Source organism: Cavenderia fasciculata (genome assembly GCF_000203815.1).
Source record: "Cavenderia fasciculata unplaced genomic scaffold Scf_EUAJFUG02HR96I-5, whole genome shotgun sequence".
NCBI classification, from domain to species: Eukaryota; Evosea; class Eumycetozoa; order Acytosteliales; family Cavenderiaceae; genus Cavenderia; species Cavenderia fasciculata.
In genome coordinates this window covers 3,183,456-3,197,653 of record NW_004457624.1, presented here as the reverse complement: position 1 = coordinate 3,197,653, position 14,198 = coordinate 3,183,456, and the positions used below count along the sequence as shown (strand labels likewise).

General features: G+C 35.2%; 8 protein-coding genes and 1 non-coding gene across 9 annotated transcripts; 4 read left to right on the top strand and 5 right to left on the bottom strand.

Moving 5' to 3' along the window:
- Positions 1–87: 87 nt before the first annotated feature.
- DFA_12277 (uncharacterized protein) lies at positions 88–1,479 on the top strand (the record flags this gene model as incomplete). The annotated part of the gene is made up of 3 exons (XM_004353858.1): positions 88–714; positions 892–1,294; positions 1,364–1,479. 3 exons carry the CDS (start codon positions 88–90, stop codon positions 1,477–1,479), a joined length of 1,146 nt encoding a protein of 381 aa, XP_004353910.1.
- A 233-nt stretch (positions 1,480–1,712) lies between these two features.
- Positions 1,713–3,757, top strand: DFA_12275 (uncharacterized protein; the record flags this gene model as incomplete). The annotated part of the gene is made up of 3 exons (XM_004353857.1): positions 1,713–3,089; positions 3,693–3,718; positions 3,745–3,757. The coding sequence occupies 3 exons, from the start codon at positions 1,713–1,715 to the stop codon at positions 3,755–3,757; spliced, it is 1,416 nt and encodes a 471-aa protein (XP_004353909.1).
- DFA_12276 lies at positions 3,415–3,485 on the bottom strand. Its single transcript has one exon. It is a non-coding gene; the product is annotated as a tRNA-Gly (tRNA).
- Positions 3,758–4,290: 533 nt separating the features above from the next.
- DFA_12274 (Putative GTP-binding protein) lies at positions 4,291–5,949 on the top strand (the record flags this gene model as incomplete). The annotated part of the gene is made up of 2 exons (XM_004353856.1): positions 4,291–5,112; positions 5,194–5,949. 2 exons carry the CDS (start codon positions 4,291–4,293, stop codon positions 5,947–5,949), a joined length of 1,578 nt encoding a protein of 525 aa, XP_004353908.1.
- A 106-nt stretch (positions 5,950–6,055) lies between these two features.
- On the bottom strand, positions 6,056–7,430 carry efa1G (glutathione S-transferase domain-containing protein; the record flags this gene model as incomplete). Its single annotated transcript, XM_004353855.1, has 2 exons — positions 6,056–7,285; positions 7,422–7,430. 2 exons carry the CDS (start codon positions 7,428–7,430, stop codon positions 6,056–6,058), a joined length of 1,239 nt encoding a protein of 412 aa, XP_004353907.1.
- Positions 7,431–8,068: 638 nt separating this feature from the next.
- DFA_12272 (uncharacterized protein) lies at positions 8,069–8,789 on the bottom strand (the record flags this gene model as incomplete). The annotated part of the gene is made up of 2 exons (XM_004353854.1): positions 8,069–8,440; positions 8,514–8,789. The coding sequence occupies 2 exons, from the start codon at positions 8,787–8,789 to the stop codon at positions 8,069–8,071; spliced, it is 648 nt and encodes a 215-aa protein (XP_004353906.1).
- A 302-nt stretch (positions 8,790–9,091) lies between these two features.
- On the bottom strand, positions 9,092–9,454 carry DFA_12271 (uncharacterized protein; the record flags this gene model as incomplete). Its single annotated transcript, XM_004353853.1, has 1 exon — positions 9,092–9,454. One exon carries the CDS (start codon positions 9,452–9,454, stop codon positions 9,092–9,094), a length of 363 nt encoding a protein of 120 aa, XP_004353905.1.
- A 175-nt stretch (positions 9,455–9,629) lies between these two features.
- DFA_12270 (uncharacterized protein) lies at positions 9,630–10,678 on the bottom strand (the record flags this gene model as incomplete). Its single annotated transcript, XM_004353852.1, has 3 exons — positions 9,630–9,655; positions 9,892–10,152; positions 10,621–10,678. 3 exons carry the CDS (start codon positions 10,676–10,678, stop codon positions 9,630–9,632), a joined length of 345 nt encoding a protein of 114 aa, XP_004353904.1.
- A 408-nt stretch (positions 10,679–11,086) lies between these two features.
- Positions 11,087–14,183, top strand: DFA_12269 (uncharacterized protein; the record flags this gene model as incomplete). The annotated part of the gene is made up of 2 exons (XM_004353851.1): positions 11,087–11,781; positions 11,936–14,183. 2 exons carry the CDS (start codon positions 11,087–11,089, stop codon positions 14,181–14,183), a joined length of 2,943 nt encoding a protein of 980 aa, XP_004353903.1.
- Positions 14,184–14,198: the final 15 nt, after the last annotated feature.

The following is a 14,198-nucleotide window of genomic DNA, read 5'->3' as shown; positions in this document are numbered from 1 at the left end:
AAATGATTATCATAATATTATTGTGTGTTGTGTTTATACATGTAACTAGTTCAAAATTCATTATTTAGAATATCAATGATATCAATAATGCATCTTGAAGATTATAATCAAAGAGTAATGAGATTGTTAATGACTTGTAAAGATGCAATGCAATGGAAGGATAGTGTAGTATTCCCAAGACTACCCTCAATTAATACAATAACATCTTACAAGAATGATGGGAGGATCAATCAAATACCAAAACGATTCCATCGAGTATCTATCAGGGATGTTGAGGGTCGAGATTATTTCAAAGAGAATCAAGATGGTTTAATCAATCACCATTGTAAAGTACTGAATTATAACATTTTCAATGATAATCTACCAATACTGCCTGCTGGATTGATACCAGATCACTTTACAAAGATTATAGTTTATGGACTGATCGAGGTTGGATCAATCCCACCTTTTACAACTCACCTCTATCTAGAGTCAAAAACAAGTGACCGACAAGAGATTTACAAACAACTATTCCCAGAAACATTAGAGGTACTAGATATCTCAAATGGAGTGATTGGGAAATCAAACTCTAATATTGATGATCTTTTACCACCCAATATAAAGAAACTTTTTATAGAAGCCTTTTTGGTACATCCCTATCTCTTTAAACTCAAACAACTCAATTGTCTCACCATAAAAAAAGTCTGTGATGTTTACTATCATCATCATACCAAAGTAAATCGGGACGACAAAGTAATAGATATTCATTTTGGTACTTTACCAAATACCATCACCTATTTGGATCTGAATAATTGCAAGATCGAGCCTGGATACACTATTCCATCGAGTGTAAAGTACCTCAAAGTAAATCTCTATAAAAACTCACCTATGTGTATTCCTTTATCTGTCCAGTGCCTCTATGCCTCTTGCCATCTAGAACCAACAACACTCTTGGCAGGATCCATTCCCTTATCGGTCACTACTCTTTTTTTAGATGGCTATTTTGAGGTTGAAAAAGGGGCTATCACATCTTCTGTGACTACCTTGGGGCTGGTTGATACTGATCCACCAAATTATTCAAACTTGCCAGCAGATAGTATTTCCACACTATTTATCATTGGACTCAAAGACCAACTCGATGCAACACTATACCCAAAGAGTATAAAGTATTTTGGTATTTATGGTGAATATGAATTCGCACTCAAATCATGTATTCCACCATCGACAAAATATTTTGACTATCAAAATTCTGATACATCAAAAATTAAATTCCATTCAAATGATATTCCAAATGGAGTTACTCATATTAGATTGGGTAAGTAAATCTAAATTAATTCAAATTAATTAATATTTAATGTTTATTTTTTCCATTATTTATTTAAAGGTTGTCAATTTGATGAATCTTTAGTACCTGGATTTATTCCAGATAGCTGTGAATATTTAGAATTTTCATCCATCTATGATAGAGAACCATTTTGGTGGTCTTGCCAAAGAGTTTAAAGACTGTCAGCTGCAATCCTGTTTAAAGATTAGCCAAAATATCCCTCAATCTATCAAACAAACATGTTCAAACAGGGGTCATGCCGGTATTACTAATTGGGATCTAGATGATTTTTGGGAAATAGATGAATGGCATTTAGAAATTTAAAAAAAAAAAATACAAAGAAAAATATTAAAAATATTTTGATGATCATTAGTTTAACATGCTATTCATACATATTTTATAATTTTAAATGAATCAATTACCTTTATATATACAATCGATTATATTATTTAAATTTAATCCTCATTTTGGTTTGAATGATACAAGAACCAAAGTACAATTATCTCATGAGGATACCTATTGTATCTCTGCATCACGTACATTGTCGAGGAGTAGTGTAGCTCCATTGTTTCTAGTCTCTAAACATTGGTTTAGTGTACTTTCTACGATGGCTTCTCGTACAGTATCTCTGATTACCATCGGTGGAATGAACAGCCATCTCTCATCACCACATTCGTTTCTCTCACTTGAAAGTATACAAACACTTCAAATCACAAACAATAATATCGATGAAACAAACATCGAATCGGTACTAAAGTTGTTGAATCACATGACATCACTCGTATGCATACAATTCAGTAACGCATCACAATCCTATGATATCAAAGCTATCATATCTCTATTGAAACAAGGCGGCATCAATAAGAAGATCAAATTTAAAGGTTTAATTTGGTTATATCAACAAGAAATAGATCAATTCAATCATAATTATGATAAAGACGAATTGGAGATTGTGGAGTTATTGTTTCACCATTCTTTTGATGATCAGAGATACTTTCAGATTGTAGAGAATGTGAGACCGACAACTGTCAATTGTTATACATCTGGTAATGCATGTATGTCATATGACCGACTTTTTAGAATAGATAGTATCACCGACCTCGATGTGACTAGCACTCCTGTCCCATTCAAATTTATAAACGTTGCATTGCAATCAAAGTCACTTTTATCACTCAGACTAAAGGCACCCGTACACACTTGGTTTCAAGAGTCTGCACCAACCGTCTCGATTGACTGCAACTTGACCATGCAACAGTATTCAGTGGCAAGATCACGTCATGGTACAAGTGACTATGGGTTTGTTAAAACGATCGACACGGAAACTGTCAATCCATCATTGATAGAATTTTCAAGACTATTACATACCAATCAAACATTGACACGTCTTGAATTCAAATCATATTGTACTCGTGATCACACTAGTAGTAGTAGTGGTGGCAGTGGCAGTGATGAGTCAAGGTACTCTCCAAACAAAATACTCACCGATTGTTTTGCCACTCTGTTTGAGAATAATCAAACATTAAAACATCTCAGTTTGGCAGAGGTTGATTATTTGGATCAAAGATTCTTTTCATCCCTTGCCACCTGTAAATCTTTACAATCTCTTGCCATTTTATTTAGTGACTCTACCCATCAATTCAAAAAACAGAGTGTCGAATGGATCTCTCAATCATTGCCGTTCAACAAATCACTCATTCTTTTAGATTTACATTTATCCAATTCTACTACCGATACCAACCTTTTAGAATCATTAACCAATATTCCAAATAGAAATTATTTAGTAATTGTAAAAAATTCTCAATCAAAAAATAAATATATTATTTAATTCAATCAATCTTTAAAATGATAATATAATTTTGTTTTTTTTTTTTTGGACTTTTTAAACCGTTAATTTAATAAAAGGGTTTTATTTATAGTATTTTTTTAAATTGGATAAGATTTAATTTTGGTTTTTTTTTCCAATTTTACATAATTTGATGTTTTCTCTGTATGGATCTAATGAAAATCAATGAAACCTAGCTCAATCGATAGGGAATTGAGTGGAGAACAAGAATTATACCTAAAAAACGATCAGCCGAAAAAAAATGGTGTGTTTATAACACACAAAAAAGTGCACCAACCGAGAATCGAACTCGGATCGAATCCGTGGCAGGGATCCATTCTACCATTGAACCATTGGTGCTTAATGAAAGATTTTTGGGGTCTTGGTCTTTTGACATAAAAAATTTTGGTCTTTTTTGTTGAAAAAATCTCTCGTTCTTTAAAAGACCACAAACTCTGTTTTTTCTTTGTAATATTTACTCTATCTACCCCACTGTCTTTGTTGGTTTGTTCATCTTTTAACCTTTTTTTATCCCATATTCTCATTTCTAGAATTTTCTATCAAAAGTTCAACTTATATATATCTCCTCAAAAGTATATATATATAAATTTATTTATAGAGATCAAGTTTAAACAGACAACATTCCTTTTCAATGTACTCTAGACACTCAATGACCTTTTAGCGCCTCCATAGTACCATTGAGATAAAATATTAGGTTAGGTGGTACTTTAGTTGTGCTCTAACTCTGCAATTCTAATTCTGACATTCGATGACCCTATTCATATCAAGTAGAATTAGTTCCCTTGACTTTACGAAAGAAAAAAAAATAGCCTACTAGTAATTTTATTGTTTTAATAAACTATCAGTTTCTATACAAAGACAAAACATTCTAATTTTTATTTTTACTAGTTTATTCTTTATCAACTCAAATTATCTAGCAATACTAAAAATGGATGTTTCATAGGTTTTAAAAAAATGGTTGAATGGGAAAGAAACCTTTTCCCATTATAGTTCTCTTTTTTTTTTTTTTTGTCCAACTATTTTTGAATGGAAGAACATACAATACATGAACATGTGTTTCTATCATCATGTTAAACAGTCAATAGAATTACACAATTCTCATGTTTCCCAAATTTTAAAACTGTTAAAAAGTATTTTAAATTAAATGCGAATCTCTCGTTTTTTTACACCCGAATTTGTTCAAATCGGTAAGTATCAAATATTACTTTTCATTGCATTGATAGATATAGGAAGTCAAAAGATGATGAAAACATCATTGCGATCAATATTTAGTATTGGTCAGATAAACATACATACAACATCAACTCTTTGTTCAAAGTACTTTTCATCATCTTCATCAATCATAGACAACAAAAGTCGCAGTAGTAACAACAACAATGGACAATACAGCAACAACTCATACTTGATATCAAACAAACCATTGTTTATTAATCATACGATTACAACAACACTAACACAACAAATGCAAGCAATGACATCAACCAGTATGTTGACAATCAACCCTTATTGTCAATCATCATTTGATAAAAGAACGATGATTAGTAAAGTCAAGAAACAACTAAAATTGGAAAAGCATAGACGATACAAACAAACAATGAACGAGAGAAAGGCCGAAAGAGAATCGACAGACATGTCATCACTACCAAAATCAGATCTATCACATGATCGTATGATCCCTAAACTCAAAGTAATGATTGGTAACAAACAAACAAATATCATTAAAGAATCTTCAAGATCAAATTGGCATATCAGACAACAACAACAAAGAGAAAAGAAAGAAAATGATAGTAGTAATGGTAGTACTACTATAGGAGTAAACAAAGAATTTAAAAATACGGGCTATGATGCAAAGGTTTTAGAAATGATTCAACAAAAGAAATTGGGACGTGTTAGAGTTGATAAACCAAAACAAGGTAAAACTAAATTAGATGTACTTAGAGATGAAGCTAGAAAAGATATTCCCAATGTAAATATAAACAAACCAATGACAATATATATATATATATATATAAATATATTAATATTAATATTTATTTCTTTCTTTTAGTACTTTCATTCAAAATTTAAATTTATTGGAGCAGCAAAAAAGGAAGATTCATTATTACCGGAATCAGATACACCAGAGGTAGCATTTATTGGTAGAAGTAATGTTGGAAAGAGTAGTTTAATTAATGCTATTACATTGAGAGGATTGGCAAAGACATCGGATAAACCAGGATTGACACAATCGATCAATTGGTTTGAACTTGGGTCGACGTTGCGATTGGTCGATTTGCCAGGTTATGGATTTGCATTTGCCAAACAAGAGAAATCAGATACTTGGAATCAACTAAGTGTCAACTATCTCACCAGTAGAAAGAGTCTCAAACGTGTATTTGTCCTAATAGACTCTAGACATGGTTTCAAAGATAGTGATCGTCAACTATTGGATATCCTTGACAAAAATCATACTCATACTCAAATAGTTCTCACCAAAACTGATCTATCTGAACAATTGGATCTTGCCAAAAGATTTACTTTGGTCGCCAATGAAATTAAACATTATAGACATGTACAAGATCCAATCTTAATGGTAAGTAGTAAAACTTATAAAGGTATAGCCGAACTAGATACAATTATAAAAAGTTTTAAATTACGTATCAAACCAACAACTCTACCAACAACAACGACAAATATTAAACAACCAAAAGATGAAGCAACAAAAACAAAAATAACAAATAATAATAACAAAAAAAGATTAAAAAAATTAGAACAATTAAAAAACCTAATTAAAAAGAATCCAAATCCAACAAATAATAAATAAATAAATAAATCCAAATACAAATACAAAATACAAAATACATCCTTGCTTTTAAATTATTTAATTTAAAATAAAATTAATTTGATTTATTATTATTATTTTAAATAATTTACTTGTAAAGCTTACCTTGGAGGAACTTCTTACCGCCGAGGAGACCATCCCAAGCAAAGTAATCTTCGACGAGGGTCTTGGTGGTGGCGTCAGAGACGTCGAGTTCCTTCCAGTCGTAGACGAGGTTGTCATCACAGTCGAGGAGATCGGCTGGGAGACCCTTACCACGGAAGATCCAGACACCAGAGATTTCTTGGTCCTTCTTTCCGTCATCTTCACCAGTAATCAACATGGAGCAGAAAGCGTACTTGTGGAGGGTTTCGAGACGTTGGAAGAAACCACCGATCAAGTTGGAGGTCATGAAAAGTTGACCGAGTTCCTCGTTGTACTTGTAGGTAGAGAGGAAGACAGAGAAACCTTCAGAGTCAAAGTTTTGCCAGAACCATGGGAGGGCGACGGCACGGGTCTCATTGTTGGAGTACATACGCTTCCATTCTTCAAGGTTGAACTTGGATGGTGGGAGGATGGAGAGTGGGTGTTGCTTACGTGGAGCTTCATCTTCCTCTTCGTCGTCGTTCTTGGCAACGACTTCCTTCTTTGGAGCCTCCTTCTTTGGCTCTGGCTTGGGGGCAGCTTCCTTCTTTGGCTTTTCCTCCTTCTTGGCTTCGGCCATGACGGTGGCAAACTTGACTTCTCCCATGACGGACTTGAAGTTTGGTTGGTTGATGCAGGTGGTGAACCAACGGTTGACGTTGACAAATGGTGAACGGAAAGATGGGTCAAAGACCATGGTGTAGAAGGTCGAGAGCGAACAGGCGACGACGATATCAGCCAAGGAGACACGTGGACCAACGAGGAAAGAGGAGGTCTTGAGGTGGTTGTCCAAGGTGGTGAGGAGACGCTTGACGTTTTCCTTGGCCTTTTGGGTGGCTTCTGGGTTGAACTTGACAAAGCCCATGATTGGGTACAACCAGGCGACGGCAGAGGCTTCAACTTCGTTGGTGGCAAAGTCCAACCATTGGTCAATGACGGAGGCTTCGTAGGCGTCAGATCCATAGATCTTACCACCGAGACGAGCGACGTAACGGGCAATCGAGTTGGATTCAAAGATGGATCCCTTTTCGGTGACCATGACTGGTACCTTACCGTGTGGGGCGACCTTTAAGAATTCAGCAGACTTGCTGTCCTTTTGGAAATCAAAGGCTGGGACTTCAATTTCAACACCAACATACTTGGCAGCAATCAAGGCCTTGTAAACACGTGGGTTTTGTGGGTAAGAGTAGATTTTCTAAAAAAAAAAAAGAAAAAGTAAATAATATGAGGGAAGAAGATTATATTAATATAATTGTACAAAGTAGAGTTGAGTATAGTATATGTTAAGAACATATACGTATACATTGTTGTTTATAAACTTGTTTACATACCATAGACATCTTTAAGAGTTTGAATCAAAAAACGATAACAACAAAATTAGATAATACAAGTAAATGAATTAATGAGGGTGAGAGAAGCAAGAGAGTTCGTCGGGAAAAAAAATAATTAAAAAAAAAATTAAAAATGAACTTTTTTTATAGCTGACGGATCGTACTTCAAAAAAGTATGTGGGAAGAGACGACCAACCAACCGTACTGAGAATATACTTGTATTAAAAATGTTAAAGATGAAGATGTAATGATAAAAAAATATAATTATTATTATATTATATTATTTATTAGGGGGTTTAGGGTTCGGGGGTAGTAGTTGCGATAATCAACTTTTGGTTTGTTTGAAGTTCAAACAGTTTTAGAGATAAATCAAATTGATGAGATATCTCTTGGTTGGTTTTGGTTGGCGAATATATTATAAGGGGGTGAGTGAGGGTGAATATTTAAATGATTAAATGGTGATTTTAGATATTATTATTATTATTATAGATATTATTATTATTATTATTATTATTATTATTATTATTATTATTATTATTATTAATAGGGGGTATTATTATTATTACTCAATGTTTTGTTTGTACAGGGGCAGGCAGGCTTGGGGTTGGGGAAAAACTATTTACAAAATTACTTTCTTTTCTTTTCTTTTAAGAACGACAAACACCAGTTTGACGAACTGGACTAGTTGGAGGAGAAGTCAAACAATTTGTAGATTGTCCTTGTTGTTGGTTGGCCATTGCAATACTAGATTTGGCATAGCATGTTCGACAGACTGAAATGTAGGATTCGGCACCACCAATGAGTTGTACTTCGGTACTGCTAGTCATACGTTTGGAAAAGGCTGCATCTTGATAGCAAATCATACAGACAGCATGCAACTTGGTGACATTTTCGGCGAGTGGGATCAATTCAAGAACCGATCCAAATGGACGACGTTGAAAAGTACCATCCAAAGCTGCTACAATTACAATCTTTCCAAGATTTGCCATAGTTTCACAAAATGATACAATGTCTGGGAACTAAAAAGAAATTAAAAAATAAATAAATAAAATGAGTAAATAGGAAAAAGAATAGATTTATGTTTTGACTTACAAATTGACCTTCATCAACACCGATGACATCAAATTGAAGACAATCAAGTTGAACATTTTCTAATTTGTCACATGGGACGGCAGCCCACATTTGATGGTCGTGTGTTGACATTTTCTCGACCGAGTATCTAGTGTCGCCTTGGTACTTGATGACTAGACACTTTTTGTTGGCAATGGTTTGTCTTCTGATTCTACGTAGTAATTCTGTTGATTTGCCTGAAAACATTGGGCCAAAAATAACCTCTATTGATCCTGATGGTACATTGAATGATTCCATTTTAAGTTGATTGAGTTGAACAAGTAAATAAAATAATAAAAAAAAAGATTGATTTGGTAAATAAATCTAAATCTCTTTGTTGTTGTAAAAAAAGTAATAATAATAATAATCTAAAGAACAAGAAGAGAGGAAAACAATAAAATGAATAGAGAGGAAGGAGGAAGCATCGCTGCAGCAAGAGCTTACACAGAGAATATCTTGTCAAAAAAAAACAGTTCTTGTAAATTTTAATAACTGTCATTTTTGGCGCCGATTTTTTGAATTTGAATATGAGCTCATTATCTTTTCTTTATTAATATTTTTTAAAGAGGAGGTATTGGGAGGAATCTTTTAGGAAGAATAACAATAAAATGACCATCGCACCTTGATGCATTGACTAGTTCTGTAGAGATATCAGAGTCAAAGGTGATAACTTGGTTAAAGTGACCATATCGTATCGGAGAATGGCCGACCGATGTTTGTGGAACCTTAACATAAGAATCATTTGGACGTTTGTAATCTTCTTTAGTACCACGGATTACTAGTGTTCGGCGATCAATCATTCCAACTTGAACATCTAATTCTGATGGTGAACCTGGTAGTTCCATACTGACAATGAATGAAGTGTCTCCAGACAACACATCATATGACGGTGAGAATTGTGGTAGAAACCCAATAAGTCCCATTCTGTTGTTGTTGTATTTAAATATTGATAATAACTGGTTCCATTCAACTCGAGTGCATGCAGCAGCGAGGCTTCTTTTATAGAGCCAAATATTAATCTCTAAAATTTTAAGTCATCATCATATTATGATCGGTTCTTTTTTTTTTAAGCCAAGTATTTTTTCTTTTTATTTTAATTTAGAGTAATGTACTTATTTCCATAGCTAGATAATATAATAATTATCTACATTTTATTTATTTATTTTTATTGAATAAAAACCTTCAAAGGAGCAGAAGTGTTTGGAGTTTTTTTTGGAAGAGTGATGACGAGAATACCATCATCAAATGATGCATTGACTTTTTCGGGTAATATAATAAATATATTTATTATACCTAATACTAGTGTGCTACCACCAGTGGTGGACATCTAATTCAAAAGAGATAGTCTTGGTAAAAGGACCATATTTTGTTTTTCTAGGAGGAGTAGTAGTAGTAATAGTAGGAGTATTTGTAGTAGTTGGTGTAGGTGAAACGAGTTGATAGGTATGATTTGGGGATTTAAGGAAATCTTTCTTGTCACCGCTGATAGTGATGGTTCGGGCATCTATCATTTGAATGTTTACTTCTGATTTGGGAATACCTGGTAGTTCCATTCTGACCATGAATGTATCATGATCCTGAAATGCATCATATACGGGGTCGAAAGAATATAACTCTAAAACTTTACTAAGAAAAAGCATTATGAGTGTACTATTATTTTTGATCAATGAATGATTTCTATTTAAACCAATTTTAATCTCTAAAATTATAAGTCTAATTTCTTTTTGATGCCACCCTTTCCTTTTTTGCTCAAAAAAAACTGTGATGGAAAAAATAACAAAAAAATGAAAATAAATTATTCGTTCGTTAATCTAATTTATCGATTAGAAGAACTTCTTAATTTTTTCGTCAATTCATTACATTATTACTTTATCAAATATAACTAGTTAGAATGATAAATAATAATAATAAAAACAATAACAATAGTAAAGATGATAAACAAAAGATAAATGAAAAGTTTCAATTTATTGATCAATTCCCAATCCCATACGCTTTGAATGGTGATATAGTAGAAAGATATAGACATGAAAGCGGGTATGCTATTTAGACACGTACACACAACCACACTATACCATACATTGATACTTACATTCACTCTTTTCTTTTTCTTTTTCATCATTTCTACTAGGATGATAGTAATAATACATAAATGTGCAGGACCAAAATTAAATGCAGCAATTGTAGTACCGACAGAAGCAACCAATGACAAGGGATTGCCCCATACGTTGGAGCATTTAATCTTTGAGGGAGGAAGAGTGGTACCATATAGAGACTTTATCGAGGTGATGGCGTATCGGTGCTATTCTGCACCATCCAATGCATACACATCTGAAGATCATACATGCTATCAGATCGAGTCGGTCGGTCCGGATGGCGTCATTTCGTATCTGCCCACGTTGTTGTCGTTTGTGCTTAGACCCATGTTGCGACAAGAGGACTTTGTGACTGAGATTTATCACATTGACGGACACGGTGCAGAGCAGGGTGTTGTCATGTGCGAGATGCAGGCTCGAGAAAACACACCAGAGGATTTGACCGAGCAGAGTTTGATTGGTATGCTCTACGAGGGTAGTCATTACTCGCGGTCTTATGGTGGGTTGACACCCGAGATTGCGCAATTGACAAACGACGAGATTCGCGAGTATCACGGTCGTTACTATCATCCCGAAAACATATCGATTGTGGTGCAGGGGTGTGTAGACACTGAGCGATTGTTGGACGCACTTGCCAACGTCGATATGGGTGATGGTATAGTCGGAGTGGTTGGCAGTCCTTTCCACGACGCCAAGTCACCCGTCTATCTCCCATGGATGGAGGAAATCCCACCACTCGTCGATTCAAAAGTACAAACTATCCGATTCCCAAGTGACGATGAATCGGTTGGATCCATCACCATGGGTTGGAGAGGTCCCCATATTCAAGATACTCATACCCTTACAGCTCTATCTGTCCTCACTCGATACCTCAATGGAAATACCTCATCCCCTCTTCCACAAGAATTTGTTCACATCTCCTCTCCCCTTGCAAATAATATCTCATTCTTTGTTCAAGAAGTTAAATCTACAAAATTGGTTATAGAATTTTCTGGTGTTCCTTTTAAAAAAGAAAAGGAATCTGAATCTGAAACTGAAAGTGAAGATGATGAAGATGGAGAAGGTGAAGAAGAAGAAGAAGAAGGAGATGAGGAAGAAGGAGATGAAGAAGAAGGAGATGAGGAAGAAGAAAAGAAGAAGAAAAAGAAAAAGATAATGTTAAAATGGAAACAGAAGAAAAACAAACTAGTCAAGATAAAGAAAAAGAAAAAGAAGAAGAAAAAGAAAATTATTTGTAAGTTTTAAAAATATTTATTAATTATTAATTTAATTATTTATTAACCCTTTTCTTTTTTTATTTTATTTGTTTAGAGAACCAAATATAATTTATAATAGATTAATTAAATTATTAAATGAATTAAAAGAGAATGGATTAGGAAAAGAATTGATGAATCAAGCAATTGATAGAGAAAAGGTAAAGATTTATGAAGGATATGAAGAAGATCCAATGGGAATGGTATTTGGTACACTTTTGAGTGATATTTGTTTCCCACCACACAATGCAAAGACGGTAGAGGAAGCAAGAGCAACGAAAAAGGATATTTCAACTAGATTTGATATGCTTGAAAGTTTGGACAAGTTGGTTGATGTGGATCGTAGTTTTTGGGTGGATTTGTTGGATCGATACATTTTAAATGCTCATCATGTCGAAGCCATCATGGTACCAGATCGTCAATTGGCCGTTGAAATGGGTGAATCGACAAAGAATCGTCTTGCTGAAAGATGTTTACAACTCAAAGAAGAAGGTCTCAAACAAAAGGATGAATACTTGAAAGCATGCATTGAAAGTAACAAATCATTCCCAGAGTCGTTTAGATCAAAGTTGCCTGCCACTATACCACCCATTAAAAATATTCCAATGATTCCATTGACCGTTGGTTATGAATATTCAGAAGATTGGACCATTCAAAAGGTTGGCATCAACACTAGATTCCCTCAAATCTATACATACTTTTATTTGCAAGAATTGCCAGGTCATCTCAGACCTTATCTCACTATATTCAACAGTTTGTTGTTTGAGACAGACATTGTGACAAAGGATGGTACGCGTATCGATTACAAGGAAGTGTGCGAGCTTATCTCAAGAGAGACAGTTTCGCTTGAAGGTGGATGCGGCTTTTCAAGTGGTGTGTTTAGTTGTTGGACCGCCGAGTTGTTTAGAGTGGTTGGTACATGCGAACCAACCGAACAGGGCGTACAGAAACTGGTACATTGGATGACCAACTGTCTGTTCAACATGGATATTACAAAGAAGAGGTTGGTCAGTGTTGTTAATAACCTCTTGACGTCACTCAATGAGACGAGTCGTGACTCTTCGTCTGTTTGCACGTCGTATTCGGCGTATCAGCTGATTGGAGACACAAAAAACAGCAATGAAGGACAAATCTCAATCTATGAGCAAAAACATTTCTTGACACATCTCAAAGCACAACTCAAACAAGACAAGGAAGAGCCGTTGGCACAGATCGTTGCCAATATTCTTGGTATCCAACAACACATGTTGTCCAACCCGTACAAGATGTTTGTGCAGATTGCATACACACCATCAATGCCATTTGAAACAATCAATACCATCTTTACAAAGGTGTGGAAGGAGCAGGTCGCTCAACACGCAGTCATTGGTTCATTGTCTGACGTGCGTCGCTATTATGAGCATACGGGTGACAACCGTCTTCCAGGACAGATCGAGTTTTTCAGTCCACTCGCAAGACACCCTGTGCGTATCCCCGCAACCACCGTCGCTCATCAAGTCGAGATTAAGAGTTCCGAAACCAACAACATGACACAGATGGTTGATTTCCCAATTAAACTCGTACACGCCGACTATGCGCCGTCGGCACTACTATGCGATCTCTTCCATTCCAAGGAAGGAGAGATCCGTAGCAAGGGCTATGCCTATGGCAACAGCCTTACCATCGACACGACCAAGTCGATTATCAGCTTCTCAATCACCGATGCAACCAACCCGGTCAAAGCACTAGAGTGTTTCCACAAGTTCCTCATAGAGTTGCCCGCCAAGATCAACGAGTTGGCAGCACCCTATGAACTCGAGACCACTGTCTCTACCGAAGTCTATGACTTTTATTCAACAAAGACAACACCATCCGAGGTTATCTACGAGGCTCACATGTCACTCTTTAAGGGACTACCCTCACTAGACTCTGACATTAACCTATTGGCCCGGTTCCAAAAGGTCACAGCAGCAGACATTCTCACAGTCTACCACAAATACTTTAAATATTTTATCCCACCTTGCAAACGTACCGAAGCCACTGTTGGTGCCTATCCCTATCTCAACGATCACGCCTTTTACATTGCCGCCACCAATCCCTCTTCGTCGGCCACTTTTACCACGCAGTTCAAATCAGAGTTTGACGTACAATTCAAACAAACACCCATTCCCACACTCTTTAAAACCTTTAAACCTCCTAAATTGGTTGGTTTACCAAAAGAAAGAAATATGACAAGACCAAAACCAAAACCTCAAATTGGTGATGAATATATCGTAGAAGAAGATAGTCAAAGTAAAAGCACTAGAAAAAAGGTTAAAAAACAATAAATGTAAATAATAAAT